Source organism: Lepus europaeus, chromosome 3 (genome assembly GCF_033115175.1).
Source record: "Lepus europaeus isolate LE1 chromosome 3, mLepTim1.pri, whole genome shotgun sequence".
NCBI classification, from domain to species: domain Eukaryota; kingdom Metazoa; phylum Chordata; class Mammalia; order Lagomorpha; family Leporidae; genus Lepus; species Lepus europaeus.
This window is the reverse complement of record NC_084829.1, coordinates 31049144-31075547: the sequence shown is the minus strand read 5'-3', so window position 1 is coordinate 31075547 and position 26404 is coordinate 31049144. Positions and strand designations below refer to the sequence as shown.

At 51.9% G+C, this 26404-nt stretch overlaps 2 protein-coding genes across 8 annotated transcripts; one reads left to right on the top strand and one right to left on the bottom strand.

Moving 5' to 3' along the window:
• Window positions 1-875: 875 nt before the first annotated feature.
• TUBB (tubulin beta class I) lies at window positions 876-4768 on the bottom strand. The gene is made up of 4 exons (XM_062185754.1): window positions 4516-4768; window positions 3344-3452; window positions 2948-3058; window positions 876-2687 (listed from the first exon to the last, which is right to left on the bottom strand). The coding sequence occupies exons 1-4, from the start codon at window positions 4570-4572 to the stop codon at window positions 1630-1632; spliced, it is 1335 nt and encodes a 444-aa protein (XP_062041738.1). The 5' UTR covers window positions 4573-4768; the 3' UTR covers window positions 876-1629.
• A 1519-nt stretch (window positions 4769-6287) lies between these two features.
• On the top strand, window positions 6288-24623 carry MDC1 (mediator of DNA damage checkpoint 1). Of its 7 annotated transcripts, none has more exons than XM_062185716.1 (15): window positions 6288-6993; window positions 9436-9574; window positions 10099-10479; window positions 10560-10629; window positions 11046-12505; window positions 12653-12718; window positions 12882-12971; window positions 13617-14369; window positions 14494-14537; window positions 15011-17470; window positions 17553-17672; window positions 17784-17966; window positions 18172-18297; window positions 18409-18519; window positions 23070-24623. In XM_062185716.1, exons 2-15 carry the CDS (start codon window positions 9439-9441, stop codon window positions 23307-23309), a joined length of 6240 nt encoding a protein of 2079 aa, XP_062041700.1. In that variant the 5' UTR covers window positions 6288-6993; window positions 9436-9438; the 3' UTR covers window positions 23310-24623. The 7 variants fall into 7 exon arrangements, with proteins under 7 accessions (XP_062041700.1, XP_062041702.1, XP_062041713.1 ...); XM_062185718.1 differs by lacking the exon at window positions 6288-6993 and adding an exon at window positions 7027-7087; XM_062185729.1 differs by lacking the exon at window positions 6288-6993 and adding an exon at window positions 7098-7323 and having other exon boundaries at window positions 13617-13823.
• Window positions 24624-26404: the final 1781 nt, after the last annotated feature.

The following is a 26404-nucleotide window of genomic DNA, read 5'->3' as shown; positions in this document are numbered from 1 at the left end:
TTCAACTTTGCCCTCAAGGTACTACTGTTAGTTAAGCATATACTTAGAACAGAACCAATTTAAAATGAGTGCTCCGGGACAGGCGTCTGGTGCAGGGGTTAAAACACTGCTTGCCATTCCTGCACCCCACATTGGAGTGTTTGGGTTCCAGTCTCACTTTTTACTTCTAACTCGGCTTCCTGGCAAGCAGCAGGTGAAGTTCAAGTCCTTGAACCCCTGCCACTTACAAGGGGGGCCCAAGTGGAACTCTAGGCTCTGGACATGGGCCTGGCCCAAACTTAGCTGTTATGGCTATTCAGGGACTGAACCAGCAGACAAGATACGGGCCAACTAGAACCAAGTCTTACCATGGAACACACACTGCTGAGTGGGACCAGTCATCCTTGCCCTTAGTTTGACAAAGAAAATGCACAGGACCACAGGAAACAGCCACAGGCACCAGTAGTCCAAAGGAATCCTGTGTGCACTATCTTGTTACAAAGGAAATTAACTGCATTTGTGTCGATCTCTGGGGGCTACTGGGATCCAGCCCATTGCTGCACAGTGCACTGGGTGGGACCGCAAGCTGGCACCTCTGCCCTGCTGCTGCACCCCAGGACACCGAACTCTGCTCCCATTTCTCACCCCTGGATCCCACATCTGAGCCTGCCGCCGTTATGAACGCTCATGGGGCTGGTGTAGGAGTGGGGGTGGCTTGGGGTGCCAGGGACTGAGAGGAGGGTAAGGCACCGTGAGGGCCTTGGCAGTTCAGGGAGGTCAGAGTGTAACTGAACTTGGGCCCCACAGCTCCAGCAGCAATCTTCCCTAAATGAGCACACATCTGGCAACTTGTTTTTCAATTCCTGTTTATTTTTGGCTCTTGGGGCAATGTCATCTTTTCAATATGAAAAAAAAAAAAAAAAAAAAAAGCAAGTTCAACACAAAATAGAAATCTGAAGTGTGGGACAAAACTAAAGGAACAGGGGAAGAACAGCCAAGGAAGAGCTGAGATGTCGCCGACAGGAGGCTGTCTTGTCCCCTCTGCTCTGGGGAGCACTCACTCCTGCAGGGGGCAGAGCAAACCTCCCATGCACGGCAGGGATGGAGGGGGGGACAAGATGGTGTTTCTGGAGGCTCAGGGACCAAGGCTGGCCTTCTCCTTGAGTCCCCTTCCTTTCATCAGGGGAAAGGCAGGAATGGAGCATGTGAGACAGAGAGCTCAGGACGGAGCCTGGAGGGAGACTGGGAACGGAGATAATACTGTTAACACCCCAAAGCTGAGATGGAGCATGAGATACCTGAAGCGAAGATTTCTTCCCTGGCAGGGGCTCCGACCTCTCTTTCTTGTCTGGTACTTGGGCTTATGGAGAATTATTTTTGGAAACAGAAGGGAAATATTAACTGGACAGATGGGAGCAGTAAGCACCAGAAAGAAACACATGGCAGGATTTGAGTTTCCCAGAGCAGAGAGAGAGAGGAGACATTCAACAAACAAAGATTTATTGAGCTCCTACTATGTGCCAGGCACTGTTCTAGATCCCCCTCCCACAAAGGAAAAAGAGAGAGAGAGGAGGCAGCAACACAAATTCTGAGGGAGAGGACAGGGCAGCTGAGGGGGCCAGGCGCCCGAGGCGACAGGAGGGCTCTGACTTAGGCTTCCTCTTCAGCCTCCTCCCCGAAATCCTCCTCCTCTTCTGCGGTGGCATCCTGGTACTGCTGGTACTCGGATACCAGGTCGTTCATGTTGCTCTCGGCCTCGGTGAACTCCATCTCGTCCATGCCTTCGCCCGTGTACCAGTGCAGGAAGGCCTTGCGCCGGAACATGGCCGTGAACTGCTCCGAGATGCGCTTGAACAGCTCCTGGATGGCCGTGCTGTTGCCGATGAAGGTGACAGCCATCTTGAGGCCCCGGGGCGGGATGTCGCACACGGCCGTCTTCACATTGTTGGGGATCCACTCCACGAAGTAGCTGCTGTTCTTGTTCTGCACGTTCAGCATCTGCTCGTCCACCTCCTTCATGGACATCCGTCCACGGAAGACAGCGGCCACGGTGAGGTACCGGCCATGCCGGGGGTCACAGGCAGCCATCATATTCTTGGCATCGAAGACCTGCTGGGTGAGCTCGGGCACAGTGAGGGCCCGGTACTGCTGGCTTCCTCGGCTGGTGAGAGGTGCGAAGCCAGGCATGAAGAAGTGCAGGCGGGGGAAGGGCACCATGTTCACGGCCAGCTTGCGGAGGTCGGCGTTGAGCTGGCCGGGGAAGCGGAGGCAGGTGGTGACGCCACTCATGGTGGCCGAGACGAGGTGGTTGAGGTCACCGTAGGTGGGCGTGGTGAGCTTGAGCGTACGGAAGCAGATGTCGTACAGGGCCTCGTTGTCAATGCAGTAGGTTTCATCCGTGTTCTCCACCAGCTGGTGCACGGACAGGGTGGCGTTGTAGGGCTCCACCACGGTGTCTGACACCTTGGGCGAGGGCACCACGCTGAAGGTGTTCATGATGCGGTCAGGGTACTCTTCCCGGATCTTGCTGATGAGCAGGGTGCCCATGCCAGAGCCCGTGCCGCCACCCAGCGAGTGGGTCAGCTGGAAGCCCTGCAGGCAGTCACAGCTCTCGGCCTCCTTCCGCACGACATCGAGCACTGAGTCGACCAGCTCCGCCCCCTCTGTGTAGTGGCCCTTGGCCCAGTTGTTGCCTGCCCCGGACTGACCTGGAAAAGGCAGGAAAGCAAGCTTTATTAACAAGGGCCGGTAGGGGGATGTCTCCACCTTTCTACTTCTAGGGGAATTCTGGATGTGCCCTTTTCTCCTTCAACTTACTCGCTAGGGCAGTCACTGCTTCTCCATTAGCTTTCAGGGCACAGCCTACATAAGCTCTCCAAGACCACAAACACTCTGTCACCTCACTGTCTCCCCGTGTCCAAATACGCTGAATGTGAGAGTACGTACTAAAGCCATCTACGAAACTCACCAAAAACAAAGTTGTCTGGTCTGAAGATCTGGCCGAAAGGTCCTGAGCGCACAGAGTCCATGGTTCCCGGTTCTAGATCTACCAGGATAGCACGAGGGACGTATTTGCCACCTGCAGGAAATAAAGCAGAGAAGTGAGAACTAGGGAGGGGAACATAGGTGCCTTGAGGTTGAGACAGCAGGGAGGGAATCAGGAGCTGTCGTTCCAGGTCCTGCCACCAGGTGGCAGCATTACGAGGCTTTGGCCCTGGTGCTGATTCCGCAAAGGGAAAGGCGAACAAGGGGCCCTGGAGGGGAGATTGCGGAAGCGAGAGAAGCACGCTTCTGAAGTTCTGTGAAATCTGTATTAAAATAAGGAAGGCGGTGCAGCGGGTGAGGCTCCAGGCCCCAGCCTCACCTGTGGCTTCGTTGTAGTACACGGAGATGCGGTCCAGCTGCAGGTCGCTGTCCCCATGGTAGGTGCCGGTGGGGTCGATGCCGTGCTCATCACTGATCACCTCCCAGAACTGCGGGCGTGGCGGAGGGAAGAGCCCCTGTCAGTCACGCGCCCTTCCCTGCACTCAGCCACAGCCTCCCAGAGCCTGGGGCGGGAACGCGGCGCGACCGGGCGGCCCCGGCATTCCGAGCGCCGCGGGGGTCCACCCGACGCCGCAAGGCGCCCCTCCCAGCCCCCCATGCCGGGCACCGCCCGTCCACGCGGCACACAATAGACCGGCGCCGCGCACCCCCCGCCGCTGCCGCAGTCCGCCCGCCCACGTGACCGCGGCGCACGCGCACGCCGGGACGCCGACAAAGAAGGGCGTTGCGCGCGGGGGCGGGGCCGGGGCGCGGCTTCCGCGTACGCGCCGCCGCCGGGGCGGGGTCTCCGCGCGGGCGCGCGCCTGGCCCCGCCCCCGCGGGCCCGCCCGTCGGCTACAACGTCGCCGCCGCACTTCCTCCCTGCCCTGCCCCCGCTACTCTGTAACAGCCCGCGCAAAAAAAAAAAAAAAAAAAAATCCCCGTCAGCCCCGAAATCTCTCCTCCTTCGCTTCTTCCCCTAGTTTTAAATAGAAATCCTGTCCCCCCCGCCACTCGGCCCCGCAGGAAAGTCCAGCCCCCTCCCCCTTCCTCTCCGAGTCCGCGCACGCCCTAAGGGCTCTCCTAGGGGCAACAGAGGTAAAATGAACGCCGCACGGTCCTCGCCTCCTCCCCGCGCGCCGGGGCCCAGCCTCGCCCCTGCGCCAGCCCGAGCGCGGCGGGGTGCACGTGGGCCAGACCGCGCCCCGCTTTGTGCGCGGACCGTTAGCAAACCCTCCGAGGCGAAATCGCTCCAAGTCCTGCCTTCCCGCCCCTCGCGCACAAAAAACCCTTGGCAGAGCGTCTCCCCCCCCCAAAAAAAAAATTGCGCCTGGCCGAGAAAACGAGCCCTGCGTCTTCCCGAGAGCCGGGGGGCTCGCCACAGGCACAGGCAGCAACTCGGGCGAGAACAAAGCTCGCGGGAGCGTGGAGCCCGCGGCCGCCCCGCTAACGTCTCTACAGCATGCTTTCTAGCACGAAAGACGGCTCCAAGAAGAGGCTGGAAACGCTTACCTTGGCACCGATCTGGTTGCCACACTGACCGGCTTGGATGTGCACAATTTCCCTCATGGTTGGAATCTAATTTTCTCTGGCTCGCCTGCGGGGCAAGGAATTATGTGACTCGGGTAGTCTGGGTTTTGGTTATTTTTTTTCCCGTCTCTCTGCGGGTCGCAGGCTGGGAGGATGGAGCGTGCCCCGGAGGCTGCAGCAGCGAGGTCCGAACGCGGCAGCGCCAAGGTTCGGAGAGGGAGAAAAGAGAGGGGCGGGCGGGGGAGGGCGGGCGACAGGGCGGGGCGCGCGTGCGCGGCCCGGGAGGCGGGAGAGCGAGCCCGCGCCCTGCTCTGCAGACAAAGCCGCCCCGAGCCCGCCGCTGATTGGCCGCGGCCGACAGGCGCCGGCCGCCCATTGGTCTCCACCCTGGCGGGGCAGCGCAGTGCTCCCTGGGAGTTGTAGTTCCCTATTGTTGTGCACGCTGCAAAAAAAAAAAAAGAAAAGAAAAGAAAAAATCCAGCTACAAGGGGTGGGTACCGGCCGCGTCTGCGTGTGTTTGCAATAGAACAGGACTGTGTCTAAGGTTCTTTCCCTCTGTGCCTGAGTTCTTTTGTGCAGAAGGGGGGCTGTTCTCAGGGATGCAGGGGTTGGGGAGTCCTGGGTGCCGGGAGTTGGGAGATGAGGAGGGCACGCCCAGAAAGCTCCCTGTAGTGGCAGCTGTCTGAAGACGGACTGCTAAGCTCAGCGAAAACCGGGGAGCGGTGCAGCATTCTGGCCCTTGGGTGACCCAAAGCCTGAACCCGCATAAGCCGCTGCCCCCTCGGATTGCCTTCCTGATATCTCCCTGGGAGTCTGGGACTGAGAAAGTTGCGACAGAGAAACAAAACTGTAGCGAGGGTCTTTTGGGATGTAGCTATTGTTTAAGGAGTAAGTTGCAGCGTTTAGAGAAACTGCTGAGATTTGCAGCCTCCGTTATAGGGGATGTGGGCCTTGGAAAACACCTTGATTCTCTTGTGAAAACGGGGAACTAGGGGGTGTGAAGCTTCATAGGATTTCGGTGTTTCCAGACGGCCTGTCCAGATTGATGAAATGGGTGCGTTTCCAGTTTCACTGACCAGGCGGGCGGTGGCCATTGCAGAGGGGGAGGGGTGACTGAAAGAGCGGAAAATGGAATGGGCTTCCACGGGGTCCACCTGCTTCCCAAGGACTCACTCATTTGGTAGGTACTACCTATCCACCAACCCAGGAGCAAGAGATAAAAAAATGATTCAGAATCCGTTCCCTGGCCTCCAGGACCTTGCAGTTCGATGAGAAATGCGGTAAGCACTAATCTAGAGAGGTGTGGTCGCAGTCAAGGTCATTGTTAATCCACATTCCATCAGCATCAGCGCACATTTCTAAGTCACCTTCCAAATGAAGGAGCGTTGAGTGTAGGACCCTTGTACTCCATTAAAATATCTTATGTTTTCGGGCACGCTCACAACGAAAGCAGCTTTTCTGCAGTAAAGAGCTCAGATTTAGAACTGGAGGACTTGTTTCCATTTGTCTCTGCATTAGGAACCCAGCGAGCCATTTAACTTCGCAGAGCTGCAGAGATAAAATCTACTTCTGTTTGGTTCTCGTGGCACGAGTTGAGATAACAAACGGGAAAGAGCTACCTGAAGTAGATCCCTATCAAATGTTTCCTGGTCTCTTCATGTCTTGTTATAATGAAATAAATTACTTTCCATCCTTGCCTTGCCCCTTGAAAAGTGAGGCCAACCTTTTAAAACAGTTAGCAAAACAGTTTCTTCTTTTAGGCTTTGGATTTTTATTTTAGGAGCTTCCGTTTAGGAAAATGTCCTCAAAATGTCCGTCGGGGATGTATTCTCAGGAGGAAATGACACGACTTCTACTGAACGAGCAAAATCAAAAGGTAATGAAATTCCACTGCAGTGAGGAGCCCTCAAGTGCCACGCCTACGGGCTGTCCTCCAAACTGCAGCCTGGAGCCACGACTGCAATCCGCAACCCATTTGTTTCTCCTGAGTCAGCGGACACCATGTCTGGGAGGACCGGAAAAGGGCGCTCTGGCCGGACCAGACGCGGCCGGCGACTGTAGTACAGAGACGCTCTATCCACCGCCAGAAACTGGCGCCAGACTCTCTGGTCGCGGTTTGGAAGTCTGCGCGGGAAGTGGGCGGTGGGCCGTGAAACGGCAGTGGGCGGTCCCTTGGAGCTGGCCAATCAGAATGCGCTATTTCGCGCGGCCTCCGATTACTCTTCCTCAACTGAGCACTGTCTCCCGGGAGATGCTTTCCTTTTGAACTGCAAGGGGACGGTTGGGGGAGGGGATTCGAATGTGCCGCCGCTCTGTGGGCGTCATCAAATCAACGTGCAGAACGGTCGTGAAAGACAGCGGCAAGAGCCAATCAGAGAGCCGGGTCCCTTCCGGCGCACGCATTCGCACCGCCCCGGTCGCGACCGTTACTGGTGGCGCGCGCGCGCGTACTCCAAGTAGGTGAGTTCTGAGGGCCTCGCCCACATCTTTGCGGGTACCATCTTGATTCCGACGGAGGGCGGGAGGGGCGTGCCCTGGGTGCGACTGGGCGGAGGTAATTCGAAAGTTTGTTTGTGGGATTGTAAATGCCCACCCTCACCTGACGCCTCTCCTCGCCCCGGGAGGCGTTGGATCCCGACGGAGCCCCACTGGGCGGGGATCAAAGATGGTGGTCCTTTGATTCGAAGGCGAGGAACGCGGGCGCCCGCTGGGCTGGCCCGTCTTAAGGCCGAAGTGAACCTTTTCGCCTCGGGGGCGTCCTCCTTTCCCTAGCTGCCCGTTTCCCTCTTTGTAAGTGAACTCCATCCTTATTGCTTCCTTTCATTCTGCCCCTAGCAGGCTCAGTGAGGCAGCCCTGCGAGGGCAGGGAGCAGCTAGGGTTTACCTCACGGATGTGGCCCCCGTTCTCTGATCAGCCCTAGGCGCGCCGTCACCGCCGTAGACCGACAGTGATGGGCACCGGGGGGGGGGGGGAGTTCCGGGGGGGCGGCGGAGTGAGAGAGTGGTGGTTACAGGGTAGGCGCAAGGCCGTCGGCCACCAGGGTCACCGGAAACTGGGAAAGGACTTTGATGAGGGGAGGACATTTGAACAGGACGGCGATTACTGTTTTTATCGATTTGAAAGTCAGGGCTGTGCCGGGCCCACACCAGGAGCCTGGAACTCAATCCCAAGCCTCCCACGTGGGCGGCCGTTGCCCGCTGCCTCTCAGGGTACAACTAGCAGGAAGCTGACATTGGAAACGGAGTTGCGACACCGACCGGGCGCTCGGATGTGAGATGCCGGCGTCTTCAACGCTGCGCCTGAACTAAAGCTTCCAGGGTGGGCAGGAGTCGATCAGGAAACCAGGAGGGAAGGGCCTTGGGCTAGGCTAAGGCATCAGCTGTAGGGCCGAGGGCAGTGTGTTTATAGAGGCTTGGTTGGACCGAATGCGGGTCAGCGGAGTGAGGGTGGGGGCCTGCAGTGCCCAACAAAAGGCTTAAGTGGGGTGGAGGAGGTTTGCTGAGGAGTTTAGGTTTTATTTTACCCTGGGAAAACCATCAGAAAATATTAAAAAGAGAGACATCTGAGTGACTCTGATCAGGTTCCTTCACCCATATATGTTGTAGTTTTAGCTAAAAGAAAAAGATAATAATGCCTCTTTACAGGGTTCTTGTGAAGACTAAGTGAGGCAGTCAGTGTAAGAAACCAGAATCCTCTCTATGTTGACTACTAGGAGTTTTTGTAATTTAGTCTGATCACGCCGAGGTGCTCTGGCAAAGTGTAAAAAGTACGAGCAGTACAACCAAAAGAACATTTCTTCTTGCCTGTCTACTTAACCTGCTGTGTTATCCGGAGCAAATTATCTCATATTTTCAGCGTTAGTTTCCTAAATGTCTACCTCTGTTGTCTTCTGTGCGTGACGCATAATGCCCAGCACAGACTTGACGTGTGTGAACACTGTGGTGTGTGAGCAGTGGGCTGCAGCCCAGTTGTGGCTAGTGAAGTTCATTTAATGGGTTGTAAATGTTCATTTAAAAAGTATAAGGAGAGGTACTGACGTTGTGGTACACTGGGTTAGCCGCAGCCTACAATGCTGACATACCATATTACTGTGGCTGCTCTGCTTCCTATCCAGCTCCCTGCTAGTGTGCCTGGGAAAGCAGAAGATGGCCCAATGCTTGGGCCCCTGCCACCCGCATGGAGTTTCTGGCTTCTGGCTTTAGCTGGGTCCAGCCCCCACCATTGTGACCATCTCTGTTGCTTCCTCCTTCTTTGTTGTTCTGTCTTTCAAATACAATAAATTTAAAAATATAGAGAATAGGAAAAACAGAATGAAGAATTTTAGTGTATTATCATAGCATTGTTTCTCAAAAAATTATATAAATAAACATGTTTGTATATATTTGTGTAATGAGGACCTTGTAATATTTATCTTTCTTTGTGTCATGGTCAAAAATATATACTTTTTAAAGATTTGTTTATTTGAGAGGCAGAGTTACAGAGAGGTCTTCCATCTGTTGGTTCACTCCCCAAATGTCTGCAATAGCCAGAGCTGGGCCAGGCAGGAGCCAGGAGCCAGGAGCATCTTCCAGGTCTCCCACGTGGGTGCAGGGGCCCACGCACTTGGGCCATTTTCCACTCTTCCTAGGCACATTAGTAGTGACCTGGGTTGGAAGTGGAGCAGCCAGCACTCAAACCTGTCCATATGGGATGCTGATGCTGCAGGCAGAGGCTTAACCTTACTATGCCACAGTGCCAGCCCTGATCAAAAATCTTTTTAAATGCTTCAAAAGGATAACAGAATGACTGAAGGAAAGAGAAGTATCAACTTCCATAACTATCCAGATTTACCCCATTATCAGTCTTCTCTCTGATGCTCTGTCTGTGAGCCAGTGATGGAGATGATAATTTCTCTTTCCCAGATCATGGAAGACACACAGGCTATTATCTTGGAGACCGAAGACGAGGAGGACACAGAGCAATCCAACCACATTGCAGGAGGTGGATTGGAGCCCGTAGGGCGACTGCGCGTCTTCAGCAGTACTCACGGACCAGAGAAAGGTCAGAGGGTATTGGGTGCTAAAATATTGGTCTTTTTATTTTTGTGGGGAGGTGGGCAAAGGATTGTGGGAAGCTTATATATGTTTCAAAGAGATCTAAAGAAATATTTTTTACTGGAATTGGAGAAGGAGGGGCAGACTGAGTTCATTTTTCCAGGCTAGTGCCCTGGGCCTAGTTGGTAGTGATTTTATTTTAGTGGAAGATAAAGAGATTCAAATAAAAAACCCAGTGTGTCTGGAGATGAATGGTGTTGGTGGTTGGCCAACACAGTGAATGTACGTAATGCCCAGAACCCTATGCTGTGTGTATTTATCACAGTTTTAGAATGGCCAATATGGATAGGTGAGGTTTTACATATGAATAGTGCATTGTACATGTTCTTTAATTCTTAGGTGTGCTAGGACCTTTTGTTTTTCTGATGCGCATGGGGTGTTACTGAGTAGTGGGTTATGTGATAGGAACATTTTCCTAATGACAGGCCAAGACTCTGGCCTTGGAACCTGTCGACTTCTCTTGATTCTTAGATTTCCCACTGTACCTCGGGAAGAATGTAGTGGGCCGAATGCCTGACTGCTCTGTGGCCCTGCAGTCTCCATCCATCTCCAAACAACATGCAGTGATTGAAATCTTGGCTCAGGGCAAGGCACCTCTCCTCCACGACTGTGGGAGCCTCAATGGTACTCAGATCCTAAGGCCGCCTAAGGTCCTGAAACCTGGGGTGAGTCATTGTCTCAAGGACCGGCAGTTGATTCTCTTTGCTGACTTGCTCTGTCAGTACCATCGCCTGGATATCCCCCTACCCTGTGCTCCCCAGGGCCCTCTAACTATAGAGGAGACCCCCAGGGTACAGGGAGAAGCTCAACCTCAGAGGCTTCAATTGGCTGAGGATTCAGAGGAAGAATTAGGTAAGTGTATGTGTTGGGAGGGTGGATGAGGAGGCAGGGATGAGGAGTATAAAGTTGTCACTCCGTTCTGTTCTTGACAGATTCAAAGAGGTGTATGATGCAAGACTCAAGGATCGCATCCCCCTCTTTGGCAACAGTAGTACCAGAGAGGTGAGTGCCTAGGGTCAGACACTTGAGTCTTCAAAAGGAGGCTGGGCCAGGGGCTGGAGGCTCAACCTCCAAGAGATAAAGATCATGAAAATTGGGGCTGGGGGCACTGTGGTACATGGGGTCTTCAGAAAGTTCATGGATAATGTGTATTACGAGGAACCTGTGATTGCATTTCAACATTTTCTGGACCACAATTAAACTGATCTTTCAATCCGATTTGAAGTTCCCTTATATTCATTCATTCTGCTCAGTTTTATAGCACACCCCTGATGTGTCCAGCACTGAACTGATTGCTGGAGGTAGAAAAACAAATACTACGCTGTGCCTGCCTGCTGTCAGGGAGCTCATGGTCCAGTGGGGTGTGCCTCCCTGGCAAGTAGATTCTATGGATCCTTGCTCTTTTCTTCCCTTCATAGTGATGAAGAAGGGCTTTCTCCTGCCCTGGGTGGGCCTGCGCCATCTTTTGGCTTCAGATTGGACAGTGACACAGATGAGGAAGAAGGGCAGCACCCAGTAGCAGAGGAGGCTTCCTCAGCTGCCAGAAGAGACACGACCACAGGAGCCAAGCTGCCTGAAGCCAATGGCATCACAGCTTTCACACCTGCCATGAAAGAGACACACAACGGCACAGAAGTCCAGGGGAAGGCAAGCAACAGGCTGGCTCCAGATGGGGAGATTTTGGAGAGGAACCAAGCTCCTGAGGACACAGATGCAGATAATGACAGCAGGCTTCCTGGAAGGCCCACTGCGGGCCACTTGGAAAGGGTCCAACCTTCTGGCTTCATGGACAGTGATACTGATGTGGAGGAAGAGCAAATCCCTGCAACCCCAGCTGTAGTTCCTGTGAAAAAGAGGCAAATCTTCCGTGGAGTTGGTCCACAGGGCTCTGGAGCACTCGGCCTGCAACATGTGCAAGAAAGCCAGGCTAGAGGTGACACCGATGTGGAGGAGGACAAGGCCCCACTCGCTGTCCCTCTGGTGAGAAGCCATGCCCCCATGGTAATCAACAGCGACACAGATGATGAGGAAGAAATCTCGGCAGCGCTTACTCTGGCGCGTCTGAAAGAGAGCCCAGCTGTTATATGGAACAGAGATGGAGATGTGGAAGCAGGCAGGGCCCCGCCTGAGGTCCCTCTGCAGCAAAACCAAACCACCTCTGGGAGAGACAGTGACACAGACGTGGAGGAAGAGGGGCTGCCAGCAGACCGAACTGTTCCCAATGGTCATGCAGACAAGGATGGAGCCATAGTTACGGCACAGTCAAAGATGGGCCCACCTACTCCTAACGACGGTGATACAGATGTGGAAGCAGGCACGAGCTCACCTGGGATCCACCTGAAGAGAAGCCAAGCATCTGCCCCAGTGGCCATCAACACAGAACTGGAGGAGGAAGTGTCCCCAGGGCTGGCTGCTGTACATCTACAGAAGCATCAGGTGCCTGTGTTGGGGACAGATCAAACCGAGGTGGAAGCAGAGGGTGGCCCAGCAGAACTGCCTGTGTTGCCTCCAGAGGGAGTCCAGCCTTCTCTAGCTGGAGACTGTGAGACAGGCACAGAAGAGGGCACATCCTTAGCAGCCTCAGTAGTGGCAGATGTAAGAGAGGGCCAGCTTCCAGCAGATGGGGATGCAGGAATAGACCACACTACAGCTGAGCAGGAGAGAGCTCTGCAGTTGGAGGCACAGGGTAGGTCACCTATGGCACAGGTAGAGCAGGACCTTCTCCCTGTCTCCAGCAGCAATGTCACAGACCTAGTGGTGGACACAGGTACTCCAGGGCGAACCACCCAGTCACAAAGAGAGGGAGCCCAGTCCCCTACAGGAAAGCAGAGAGAGCTATACATGGGCGGGACCGAGGACTTGGAAGAAGACTCCGATGGTAAGTGCTGGCTTTTGTCCTCCCCTGACCCCTGATAAAACCAATGGTTATAAGGGTTGGGGTTGGGGAGAGAATAGTAGAGATAAAGTGAGGAGTTAAAGGTTGGAGAAGGTTTCTAATTATCTATCCTATGTTCTTTCCCACTAGATTTTGAAGATGTGGCGCTTCAAGCTACCCAGTGCTTTGTGGACAGGGACAATCAGAGCGTGGAAGGTGAGGACATCTATGGTTTGGGTCCCAGTACCAGTGGGAGCAGGGAAATTGGACTGGTGGTCCTTGAAGGGAATGAAGGCTGGCATGGTAGGGCAGGAGACTGGGAATAGGACCTGGGGTTCCTGGGGGAGCAGTACCTAGGCCATCTTCTCCTGTGCCACAGACCAGAATTTGGAGGATGAACCCACCCAGGCCTTCCTGTTGAATCCACCTCCAGAGCCCGCATCTTCCTCTTGCAGCTTTCAGAGCTCAGGTACAGGAAACTCTCTGTGTTACTAACTTGGCATCCTTTCCTTTCTCCATCTACTTGTTTCTTTTCATACTATATTTTGCTGATGTTTTGTCTCATCAGAAGAAAAATGTCAAATTAAGTCCTACTCGTCAACCAACTAGTTTAGATCATGTTTTAAGAGACTACTGAGGGGGCTGGTGCTGTGGTATAGTAGATTAAGCCTCTGCCTGCAACACCGGTACTTTTATGGGTGCTGGTTCATGTCCAGCTGCTCCTCTTCTATCCAGCTTACGGCCTGGGAAAGCAGTGGAAGATGACCCAAGCGCCCCTACACCCAAATGGGAGACCTGGAGGAAGCTCCTGACTCCTGGCTTTAAATTGGCCCAGCTCCAGCCTTTGAGGCATGAACCAGTGGATGGAAGACCTCTCTCTCTGTAACTCTGCCTTTCAAATAAATAAATAATCTTTAAAATAAAGAGAGACTACTGAAAAAGCTTTCCTAAAAGGCGAAGGGCTTTTTGAAACAAGCACTAAATGTTGTAATTACCAACCTATTCCTGACTACTACTAATCCATTTAGGTTTACTCTCATGAATTTATTATAATCCTTCCTCAATCTATTACCTTCCCAACCTACACTCCTCTTACCTTCTTGTCTACTTCCAGGTACCATGGATGTGTCCTGGGAGCTCATGGCTACACAGCCATTCTGTTCCACAGCGTCTGACACCTCTGAGACCCAGCCCATTGAGGCCAACGGATTCTGCCCATCTCCATCTAGAGCAATACCACAAGACCAGCGTGCAGAGAGCCTACTACACACAGAGCCACTGTGTCAAGGCAGAGCGATGCAAACTATGGAGAAAGACATGGGTACACCAAAAGAAACAGCAGATAGAGTGACTCTTGAGAGAAGGCCATTTGAGAGGGAAACCAACAAGCTGCCACCAGAAGGAGAGAAGGCAGCTACAGTGGGAAGAGGACAGTTCACCAGGGACGGAGAACAGGCACTAGCAGGAGACACTGGGAACCAAGAGTCTGACAAGAGGGAGGAAAGTGCAAGTCCTGAAAGGGAACAGGAGAGTTTGGAGGTAGCAATGGAGACGAGTACAGAAGTACCAGAGAAAGAAATAGAGAAGCAGACCCCTGCGGGAGAAGTATCTGAGAGAGAGGCAGAGAGGCCTAAGCCAGAGAAAGAGTGTGAGCCAGCTCGGTTAGAAGTGACCCTGATAAGAGGCCCCCAGAGAGAAGAGACGGAAGGAGGGAGCCAGGACCAGAGAGAGCAGGCCTCCAGGCCAAGACCACAGCCTGGACTTGGGGCAGGGGATCTTCAGGGAATTGATTCAGTCCCTGTAGCTTTTGAGAGCCAGTCAGGTGGAGGAAGGGGAGCCTCAGAGAGCCCCAGGAGGCAGCTGAGAGGTAAGTGAAGGCAGAGGGACTCCAGAGTGGTATGCAGCCTTCATGATCATTAATTCATGATCATCAACCCCTGAGCAACCAGCTGCCCAAGACTCAGCCACCACTGTGTTTGCTTTCTGTCTAGGCCACTTGAATTGCAAGATGTCACCTGATGAGAAGACTTCCAGGGTGAGAGCTGCCACTGTACCTTCCCCTAGCCCACAGGTCATCTCTACATCTCCTCCAGCAGTGTCCTTCCTCTAGACTTGCTTTAATTTTGCCTTTTCTCATATTCTATTTTCTCTACTCCTTGGTTGGCTCCTGTCCCTTTGCCCATGGCTCCCATGGTTTTCCCTATCCATCTCCCAACTTGTTGCTCCTTCCACCTGACTCAGAAAGGAAGTCCCTTTCTTTGTGTTCCTTCTCTCTGCCTCACACATTCCCTTCACTACCACCATCCATGTGTGGAAAATACCACAGGGGGAGAGGTCTGTGGGAAAGAGGACTGCTTCCTTCCCAGGAAGTCCCATTAGGAAGAGAGGTCACAGTCAGGAATAGAAATGCCAGGAGTGTATTCTCACCAGAAACAGTGTCAACAACAGCATCCAGATTCTCTCTCCTCACTACCTCTTCCTCCCTCACTGGCTTTCTTTTCTCCCCAGGGTGATCCGGAATCCCCAGACGCTTGTCTGCCTGAAGCCTCAACCCCACCCCCAACCCCCCTTATCTCTCAGAGCCAAAAACATCCTGCACCTCAGCCCCTTCTTCCTCCCTCCCCACCTTCTGTTGAGCCACCCATTCTTAGGACCGGGCAAAATGGAAGTCAGGAAGCTCCAGAAATTCCCTTGTCCTCAGAGCTGGAGTCTGAAGTTAGGCCCCAGAAGTCCTCTCCAGTTTCCTCTGCTATCCTTGAGCCTCATCCTCCCACCCCCACAGAGCAGTCTGTCACCCCCAAGCTCCCATCTCGGGCCACTCGGGGCAGGACACATAGGTCCTATGATAAGACCCCCAAACCAGTGGAATCCACTGCCCCTGACCTGCAGCCATCCACCTCCACAGAGAGGCCTGTCACCACCAAGCCCACATCTCAGGCCACTCGGGGACGAACACGTAGGGCCTCTGCCAAGACCCCTGAACCAGTTGAGCCTCCTGTCTCCACAGATCAGTCTGTCACCCCCAAGCCTTCAACCAGGGCCACTCGGGGCAGGACATGTAGGGCCTCTGCCAAGACCCCTGAACCAGTTGAGCCTCCTGTCCCCACAGAGCAGCCTGTCACCCCCAAGCCTGCCTTCAGGGCCACTCGGGGCAGGACATGTAGGGCCTCTGCCAAGACCCCTGAACCAGTTGGGCCTCCTGTCCCCACAGAGCAGCCTGTCACCCCCAAGCCTGCCTTCAGGGCCACTCGGGGCAGGACATGTAGGGCCTCTGCCAAGACCCCTGAACCAATTGGGCCTCCTGTCCCCACAGAGCAGCCTGTCACCCCCAAGCCTTCCACGGGGGCCACTCTGGGCAAGACACGTAGGTCCTCTGAACCAGTTGAACCCATAGTACCTGAAATCCTCCAGCTGTCCACCCCCACAGAGCATCCTGTCACCCCCAGGCCCACACCTCAGGTCACTTGGGGCAGGACACGTAGGTCCTCTGCCACGTCCCCCGAACCAGTTGGACCCACTGCCCCTGATCTTGAGCCTCCTCTCTCCGCAGATCAGCCTGTCACCCCCAAGCCCACATGCCGGGTCACTCGGGGTAGGGAACATCAGTCCTCTGCCAGGACCCCTGAACCAGTTGAGCCTCCTGTCTCCACAGAGCAGCCTGTCACTCCCAAGCCTTCAACCAGGGCCACTCGGGGCAGGACATGTAGGGCCTCTGCCAAGACCCCTGAACCAGTTGAGCCTCCTGTCCCCACAGAGCAGCCTGTCATCCCCAAGCCTGCCTTCAGGGCCACTCGGGGCAGGACATGTAGAGCCTCTGCCAAGACCCCTGAACCAGTTGAGCCTCCTGTCCCCACAGAGCAGCCTGTTACCCCCAAGCCTGCCTTCAGGGCCACTCGGGGCAGGACATGTAGGGCCTCTGCCAAGACCCCTGAACCAATTGGGCCTCCTGTCCCCACAGAGCAGCCTGTCACCCCCAAGCCTTCCACGGGGGCCACTCTGGGCAAGACACGTAGGTCCTCTGAACCAGTTGAACCCATAGTACCTGAAATCCTCCAGCTGTCCACCCCCACAGAGCATCCTGTCACCCCCAGGCCCACACCTCAGGTCACTTGGGGCAGGACACGTAGGTCCTCTGCCACGTCCCCCGAACCAGTTGGACCCACTGCCCCTGATCTTGAGCCTCCTCTCTCCGCAGATCAGCCTGTCACCCCCAAGCCCACATCCCGGGTCACTCGGGGTAGGAAACATCAGTCCTCTGTCAAGACTCCTGAGCAAGTTGAACCCACAGTCCCTGATCTTGAGCCTCTTACCCCCACAGAGCAGCCTGTCACTCCCAGGCCCACATCTCGGGCCACTCGAGGCAGGACCCTTAGGTCCTCTATCAAGACTCCTGAACCAGTTGAGCCCACGGCCGCTAATCTTGAGCCTCCCACTACTGTAGAGCAGCCTGTCACCCCTAAGGCCATAGCTCAGAGTGATCAGAGTGGGACACTAAGGTCTTCTACATTAAATGCTGTGCCAGTTCCTGCCCCCTCTGAATTCCAGTCCACTGTCAGCACAGAGCAGCCTACCCTGGCGCCCATTCCTCAAGCCAGTAACAGCAGGGGACAGAGGGCTAGAAGGAAGCACAGCTCCCCCATAGCTCCCATTATCTACAAACCTTGCTCCGCACTCCCTGAACCTAAATCCCAATTATCAAGCAACCAAAGACAAGGAGCAGTGAGAGCAGCTGAATCCCTTGGGACTATTCCTGAGCCTGCCTTTCCCCAGCTTCTTGGGGTACCCACCCATGCTCCCCAGATCCAAAAGGTAGAAGCAGCAGGCATATCCGGGGTCATCCAAGAGACTCCGAAGACCTCTCCAAGCCACAAGAGGTCTTCAGCACCCATGGATTCACCCCCACTTCAAAAACGGCCCCGAAGAGGAGAAGTGTCCCAGAAGACGGTATTCCCCAAGGAAGAGGAAGAGGTGAGGAGAGGGCTGGGGCCACAGAGCTAGGAAGATGGGCAGCTGGCTCAGAAATTCCCACTAAGGTCTCTCTCAAACCCAGGATATGGTGGTTCCAGTGCCAGGCAAGAGAAAGAGAGACCAGGCAGAGGAAAAGCCCAAGGGAATTCCAAGCTGCAGTCGTCGCCGAACCAAACCTCACCAACAATCAGCAGCCCCCAAAGTAGGGGGAAAAGTGTCTGGGGCTTTGTGGGAGGATGGGAGGAGAGCTAGAGGATGTGACAGCCCGGTGCTGCTGTCATGGGTTGCTAGCCCAGATTAACCCCTCCCACAGGTGCTTTTCACAGGAGTCCTGGATGTTCGCGGGGAGCAGGCGGTGCTGGCACTGGGGGGGAGTCTAGCCAGCTCGGTGGCAGAGGCTTCCCACCTGGTCACTGATCGAATCTGCCGCACGGTCAAATTTCTATGTGCCCTGGGGCGGGGCATCCCCATCCTTTCCCTGGACTGGCTGTATCAGGTGAGGAACCCAGAGGTGACAGACCAGTGGATAGAGTGACAGGAAAAGAAAGTGGTGGGAAGAAAAAGGGGATACAGACAGGGGAGGTGGGTAAGGGGAAGGCTAGATTAATCTGGAAAAACATTACTTGAACTCTGCAAGTGCTGGGCAGGGGAGCAGGGTGGGGGCTGGGCTGAGCACGCATGCTGAATGCCACCTCCTCTAGTCTCGAAAGGCTGGTTGCTTCCTGCCCCCGGATGAATATGTGGTGACTGATCCTGAGCAAGAGAAGAATTTTGGCTTCCGCCTTCGAGACGCCCTGAGCCGGGCCCGGGAGCGAAAGCTGCTGGAGGTGAGAGGCTACCTCCTACCCTGGGCTTCAGGCCTCCCTCCAAAATTACACAACAGTCCATGAGCTCTGAGCGCAGAGACAGCCACTGCCTTCACCATTTCTTTCTCTTAGGGCTACGAGATTCATGTGACCCCTGGAGTCCAGCCGCCACCACCTCAGATGAGAGAGATCATCAGCTGCTGTGGAGGCACCATCTTACCTAGCATGCCCCGGTCCTACAAGGTATGATTGATGAGTTCTGAGTCTAGTGATGTGGCTGGAGTGGGAAAAGACCGGAGGAAGAAATAGAGGTGGGATTATACTGTAGTGGGGGGTTATGGAATGTATGGAATAGAAAGGGATCAGGGGGCAAGTATTTGGTGCCAGTGGTGCATGGGCTGCCCAGCCCCCACATCAGAATGCCTGGGTTCAAGTCCCAGCCCTTTCTCTTCCAGCTTCCTGTGATGCCCACCCTGGGGATGGAATTCCTGGCTTTGCTTTGGGGCCTGGACTGCCCTGGTTGCTGCTAGCATTTGGGGAAAGAACTGGCAGATGGGAGATTTCTGTCTCTCAAATACATGGATCCATGGATAGACTTGAAGGGAGAGGTGAGGGAAAGGACAGGAAGCAATTTTGTCTTTCATCTCTGATAAATAAATAAATGCTTTTTTCATTTTTTAAAGATTGATTTATTTATTCAAAAGGCAGAGTTATAGAGAAGCAAAGAAAGAGAGGTCTTCCAGCCACTGGTTCACTCCCCAAATGGCTGCAATGGCCGGAGCTGAGCCAATCCGAAGCCAGGAGTTAGGAGCTTCTTCTGGGTCTCACACACAGGTGCAAGGGTCCAGGTACTTGGGCCATCCTCTGCTGATTTCCCAGGCGCATTAGCAGGGAGCTGGATTAGAAGTGTAGCAGCCAGGACTTGAGCCAACGCTCATATGGGATGCTGGCACTGCAGGCAGTGGTTTTACTTGCTACACCACAGCACCAGCCCCAATAAATACTTTTTTAAAAAGGATAGGTGGGGCTGGTGCTGTGGCATAGCAAGTAAAGCCGCTGCCTGCAGTGCAGGCATCAACATGGGTGCCAGTTCTAGTCCTGGCTGCTCCATTTCCGATCCAGCTCGTTGCTATAGCCTGGGAAAGCAGTAGAAGATGGCCCATGTCCTGGGCCCCTGCACCTGCATGGGAGACCTGGAATAAGCTCCTGGCTCCTGGCTTTGGATAAGCCCAGCTTTGGCCATTGCAGCCAACTGGGGACTGAACCTGTGGATGGAAGTCTCTCTCTCTCTCTCTCTCTCTCTCTCTCTCTATGCCTCTGCTTCTGCCTCTGCCTCTCTGTAACTCTGCCTTTCAAATAAATAAACAATTTAAAAAAGGGGGGGGGGGGCTGATAGGAATGAGAGATCTGCTGATACCACATGGACTTAGTTTTACTTTGTATTTTAATTAATTAATTTATTTATTTTTGACAGGCAGAGTGGACAGTGAGAGAGAGAGAGACAGAGAGAAAGGCCTTCCTTTGCCATTGGTTCACCCCCCAATGGGCGCTGTGGCCGGCGCACCGCGCTGATCCAAAGCCAGGAGCCAGGTGCTTATCCTGGTCTCCCATGTGGGTGCAGGGCTCAAGGACTTGGGCCATCCTCCACTGCACTCCCTGGCCACAGCAGAGAGCTGGACTGGAAGAGGGGCAACCGGGACAGAATCCGGCACCCCAACCGGGACTAGAACCCGGTGTGCTGGTGCAGCAGGCAGAGGATTAGCCTATTGAGCCATGGCACCAGCCAATATTTTTATTTTTTTAAAGACTTATTTATTTGAAAGAGTTACAGAGAAGGAGACAAAGAAACAGATCTTCCATCTACAGGTTCACTCCCCAAATGGCTGCAATGGTCAGGGGTGGTCCAGGTCAAAACCAGGAGCCAGGAGCTTCATCCGGGTCTCCCATGTGGGTACAGGGCCCCAGAGACTTGGGCCATCTTCCACTGCTTCCCCAGGTGCATTAGCAGGGAACTAGATTGGCAGTGGAATATCTAGAACTTGGACTGGTATTCACTTGGAAGGCTGGCATTGCAGGCGGTGGCTTAAACTGTTATGCCACAATGCCAAACCCTGTATTTTAATATTTTACGATATACAACAAAAGGAGAGGGTAAATAATGCAATACAGTGAACCCTTCTATATCAGGCACCACATTCAACAGTTTTTAGATTATGATACGATTATTCCACCACTTTTTTTTTTTATTATTTTTTTATTTTTTGAGAGGCAGAGTGGACAGAGAGAGAGAGAGACAGAGAGAAAGGTCTTCCTTTGCTGTTGGTTCACCCTCCAATGGCCAGCGCGTTGCAGCTGGCGCACCGCGCTGATCCGAAGGCAGGAGCCAGGTGCTTCTGGTCTCCCATGAGATGCAGGGCCCAAGCATCTGGGCCATCCTCCCCTGCCTTCCCTGGCCACAGCAGAGAGCTGGCCTGGAAGAGGGGCAACCAGGATAGAATCCGGCGCCCCGACCGGGACTAGAACCTGGTGTGCTGGCGCTGCAAGGCAGAGGATTAGCCTGTTGAGCCACGGCGCCAGCTCCACCACTTTTTTTTCTTTCATTTTCTTTGTGAATTATTTTATTTTAACTTACTGTTCAAAAATTTATTTATTTATTTATTTGAAAGACAGGGTTAGAGAGAGTAGGACAGAGAGAAAAAAGGTCTTCCATCTACTGTTTCTCTTTCCAAATGGCTGCAACAACAGGGTTACTAAGCCAGGCCCAAACCAAGCCTGGAACTCCCTTCAGATCAGCACTTGGGCCATCTTAGTCTGCTTTCCCAGGTGCATAAGCAGGAAGCTGGATTGGAAGCAGAAGGGTTGAGTGTTGAACTGGCAGTAATATGGGATGCCCATGTCACAAGCTGTGGCTTAACCCACTGAGCTACAATGCCGACCCCATCTTGAAGTATTTTAAAGCAAACTGCAAACATTGTATTTTCTCATAAATATTTAATGTATACATTCTAAGAAATATATTCTTACATAACAATACCGTTTATTTATTTATTTGAAAGGCAGAGTTAGGGAGAGATACAGAGAAGGATCTTCCATCCTGTGGTTCATACCCCAGATGGCCACATGGCCAGGGCTGGCAAGACAGAAGCTAGGAGTTTCTTCCAGGTCTCCCATGTGGGTGCAGGGGCCCAAGTATTTGGGCCATCTTCCACTACTTTCCCAGGTACATTAGCAGGGAGCTGGAGTGGGGGGGGGGCGGTGTAGCCAGGACTTGAACCATATGGGATGCAGCTGCTTTACTGGCTATGCCACAATACCATTATTATTATTTATTTATTTATTTATTTATTTATTTTAGTTTTTGACAGGCAGAGTGAACAGTGAGAGAGAGAGAGAGACAGAGAGAAAGGTCTTCCTTTGCCGTTGGTTCACCCTCCAATGGCCGCCGCAGTAGGCGCGCTGCGGCCAGCGCACCGCACTGATCCGATGGCAGGAGCCAGGTGCTTTTCCTGGTCTCCCATGGGGTGCAGGGCCCAAGCACTTGGGCCATCCTCCACTGCACTCCCTGGCCACAGCAGAGAGCTGGCCTGAAAGAGGGGCAACCGGGACTAGAACCCAGTGTGCTGGCGCCGCAAGGCGGAGGATTAGCCTAGTGAGCCGCGGCGCCGGCCCCATTATTATTTTTTTAAGAGATTCATTTACTTATTAATTTGAAAGGCAGAGTGACAGAGAAAAGGGAAAGAGCAAGAGAGAGAGCTTCTATCCACTGGTTTATTCTCAAATGTCTGAAGCATCTAGAGCTAGACTGGCTAAGCCAGTCACTAGGACTCCATCCAAGTCTCCCACATCAATAGCAGAGCCCAAGTACTTGGACCATTATCCGATGCCTTCCCATTAGTGGGAAGCTGGCTCAGAAGTAGAGCAGCAAGGACTCAAACCAGCACTCCAGTATGGAATGTCTGGCATTGCAAGCAGCAAATTAACTTGCTGTGTCACAACGCTGGCCTTTATGATACTAATATCAATCCTCAACAAAATTGATAGTTTCTTGCTCATTTTTTCACATGGCATTAATCAAATTTCATCAGCTGTCTAAAAAAAATGCCTTTATACAGATGTTCAATTCAAGGTTTGAAATGTGGCTGATGTGTTGCTGCCCTGTTCATCTGTTGATTATTTTACTGATGAGCATACCTCTACCCATTCAGCCTTTTTATGCTGTGACTTCATGCAGAAACCCAGTTACTTGTCCTTTAGAATGTTCCCCAGTCTGAGTTTTTCATTTTTTCCCTTGTATCATTTCCCTTGTTTCTTTACCTTCTATATTTTCTGTAAATTGTAGTTCCTTCTAAAAGCTTGAATAAATTCAGATGAAACATTTTCTGCAAGCATGTTTTGCATGGCTTCCTATCAGGAAGCACTATTTTGGTGATGCTAAGACGGATTAGTGGGGGCCAGCCTTGCAGCATGGTGGGTTAAGCTGCTGCCTGCGACGCCAGCATCCCATATGGACAGTGGTTGGAGTTGGGGCTGCTCTACTTCCAATGCAGTTCCCCTGATAATGGCCTGAGAAAGGCATCAGAAGATGGCCCAGTTGTTTGGGCCTCTGCTACCCATGTGGGAAACCAGGATGAAGCTCCTGGCTCCTGACTTCAACCTGGCCCAGCCCTAGCCATTGAAAGCTTGCTTGCTTTCTCTCTCTCTTCTTCTCCTTTCTATAATTCTGCTTTTAAAAAAAGAAAGAAAAGAAAAAAAAAAAAAAAAGACTGATGAGTGGATCCTGATCCTATTTCTAGGATCCTTTTATCACCTGTGACTTCCTGTTTTCCCCAGCCTCAGAGAGTTGTGATCACGTGTCCCCAGGACTTCCCTCGCTGCTCCGGTCCACTTCGCCTTGGTGTGCCTCTCCTCTCATCCGAGTTCCTGCTGACAGGAGTGCTGAAGCAGGAAGCCACACCAGAGGCCTTTGTCTTCTCCACTTTGGAATTGCCATCTACCTGAAAATCCCAGCATTCTTTTCAGTCCCAAACCAGTAAAGTATTGTGGAATAAAAGACTCAGGGCTTTAGAAAGGTTTGGGGTGTGCTGGTAGGACTTGTCCTGGAACTACAGTAGGACTAGAAAGATTTATGGATAAACAGCAAGATAGGGAGATTCTTTGGGGACCACAGATTTTCAAAAATGGCTATTAATCTATTAATGTCATGCTCAGCTATCCTAACTCACTCACTATTCATCTCTAGCCATACTGATATTAATGTTCCATGGCACACAGGTGTCCCATCTCCCACTGGCAAGCCATCTCATCCTACTGGGATTCTATCCATCCTCTAAAGACAGAGGGACAATTTTGGTGTCAGGGACCTGAAGGGATATTTGGAGTGAGTAGATTGGAGGGTGCAGTTACAGAACGCTGCTAAAATATTTTCCTCACTTCTGGCCTCACATGGTTAGAAGGAACCTTTAACTTTGACTTTGAGCAAGTCTCTGCACTTTTCTGCCCTGGTTTTTCAGTATTTATAAAATGACAGCTTAGGTTTGATCTCTGTCACAAATAAATATTCACTCTGTGCCTTATGGTGTAGTGCAATTTTTTTAAATGTCTGGGTCTTTTAAATAAATAGTTACAAATTTGTTTTAACATCTACTTAGGGCATATTATATACTACTTTAAGTTTTTAAGTTGGTTGATTTCAAAAATGTGGAGAAATTAGAACTCCTATATGTTGCTGGTGGGAGTGTAAAATGGTTCAGTCTCCACAGTAAACCGTTTGATGGTTTCTCAAGTCAGACATAAAATTACCATATGACCCAGCAATTCTGCTCCTAGGTATATATCCAGAACAATCAAAAACAGACTTGAAACAAATACTTATATGTGAATGTTCATATTATCACTTTTCACAATAGCTAAGAGATGGACAACACAGATGCTCATCAAAAGATTATTGGGTAAACAGTTTAATATATCCATACAATAGAATATTATTCAGCCATTTTTAAAAAGAGATGAAGTTTTGAAATTGCTATAGTATTTTGAATATTTTGCTAAGTGAAAGAAGCCAGACACATAAGGAAACATTGTAAGATTCCACTTTATGGAATATCCAGAATAGGTAAAACCATAGACTAAGAAAAAATGGGTGGTTCCCAGAGGCTGGGAAGAGAGAAAAATGTGGATTAACTGTAATGGGTATAGGGTTTTATTTTGAGTTGATGAAAAAGTTTTGGGACTAGATACAAGTGATGGTTATATACATTGCAAATGTACTAAATGCCAGTCTTTAAAGTGATTAATTTTATGTTGTATATATCTGACTTCAATAAAAAAAAGTGTTAATTAGTTTTGTACACTTTTCTGTAAATGTGAATTACAATTAAGTTTGGAAAATGATGTAGTAGAAAAATCACGAGCCACTATGCTGGCTTTTTTTTTTTTTTTTTTAAAGAGATCCTCTATCTGCTGGTTTACTCCTCAAATGGCCACAATAGCCAGGGCTAGGCCAGGCTAAAACTAGAAGCCAGGAACTCTATCCAGGTCTCCCACTTAGGAGGCAGAGACCCAAGCACTTGGGCCATCTTCCAGTGCCTTCCAAGGCACATTAACAGAGAGCTGGATCAGAAGTAGAGCAGTGAGACTCGAACTGGCACCCATATGGGATGGTGGCTTCAGACAGTGGCTTGACCCGCTACCACAATGCCAGCCCCTGTGCTGGCTTTCAGACACCTCTCATAATACACATTAAGCATGGCTCTGTGGGTGTGTCACATGGTAGGACCCAAATAGTATTAGACCCTTTGTACAACTCAAAGCCTTCATACTTACTGAATGTGCCCATATCCCTGGGGCCACGGGATTCCTCACACCCCTGCTGTTGCTCCAGGACCTTGTAGCACTCAGGCACTCTGTTTTCATGATTGGTACTATTTAAGTGCCCCAAGTTAAACTTCTAGAGAATAAAATCTTTTCTTATACTTCCAAAGCTGTTACACAGCTTGTAGCACATTGCTTTGTATCTCTGTCACAGTACTAGCAGGAAATGGAGGACATAGTCAAATTATGATAACTTGGAGTTTTTTTTAAAGTGCTAAATACAGAGAAGTAGGGGGCTGACATTGTGGTGCAGTGGGTTGAGCTACCACCTGCAATGCCAACATCCTATATGGGTTCCTGTTCAGTTCCTGGCTGCTCTTCCCATCTAGTCACCGGCTAATGGTACCTGGGAAAAGCAGATGTCCCAAGTGCTTGGGCCTCTGCACTCTGGGAGACCTGGATGGAGTTCCAGGCTCCTGGCTTTGGCTTGACCCAACCCCAACTGTTGTGGCCATTTGGGAAGTGAACCAGCACATGGAAAACGTGTCTCCATTTCTCTCTAACTCTACCTTTCTTTTCTTTTTTCCTCTTTTTTTTTTTTTTTTTTTAAGATTCATTTATTTATCTGAGAGGTAGAGTTTACAGACAGAAGAAGAGACAGAGAGGTCTTCCATCTGCTGGTTCACTCCCTAATGGCTGCAGTGGCTGAGCTGGGCTGATCCAAAGCCAGGAGCTTCTTTCGGGTCTCCTACATGGGTGCAGGGGCCCAAGGACTTGGGCCACCTTCCACTGCTCTCCCAGACCATCAGCAGAAAGCTGGAATGGAAGTGGAGCAGCCAGGACTCAAACTGGCATCCATATGGGAAGCTGGCACCATAGACACAGGCTTAACCTATCACACCAGAACGCCAGCCCCTGTAACTACCTTTCAAATAAAAAAATTTTTAAAATTACAAAGAAATAAGCATGAAAGGAGAAAGAATTGAATAGCAGTACCCACAGCTCCACTGTGTCTACCTCTGAACTCAAGATGAGCTACCTGTTAGGTAGAGGGAGCTTCCTCGATAAAAACTGACCACAGATGTACTCAGGAGAGCTCAGCAGGAAAGCAAGGTGGAGAGTGGCTCTAAAGGGAGAGCAAGATGTCTGGTACTACAGTACACAACAGCGTTGATTCAGAGGGTGGGGGACGATGCAGAGCTGTGGAATTGCTGCAGACTACAAGATGAGCAGCTTCCTTCAATTCTCATCTTAGGCCATTTTCCTTTGTCTCTCTCTGGGCCTGTGTTTTTTTTTCCATTCCCACGTTGAGGGACGT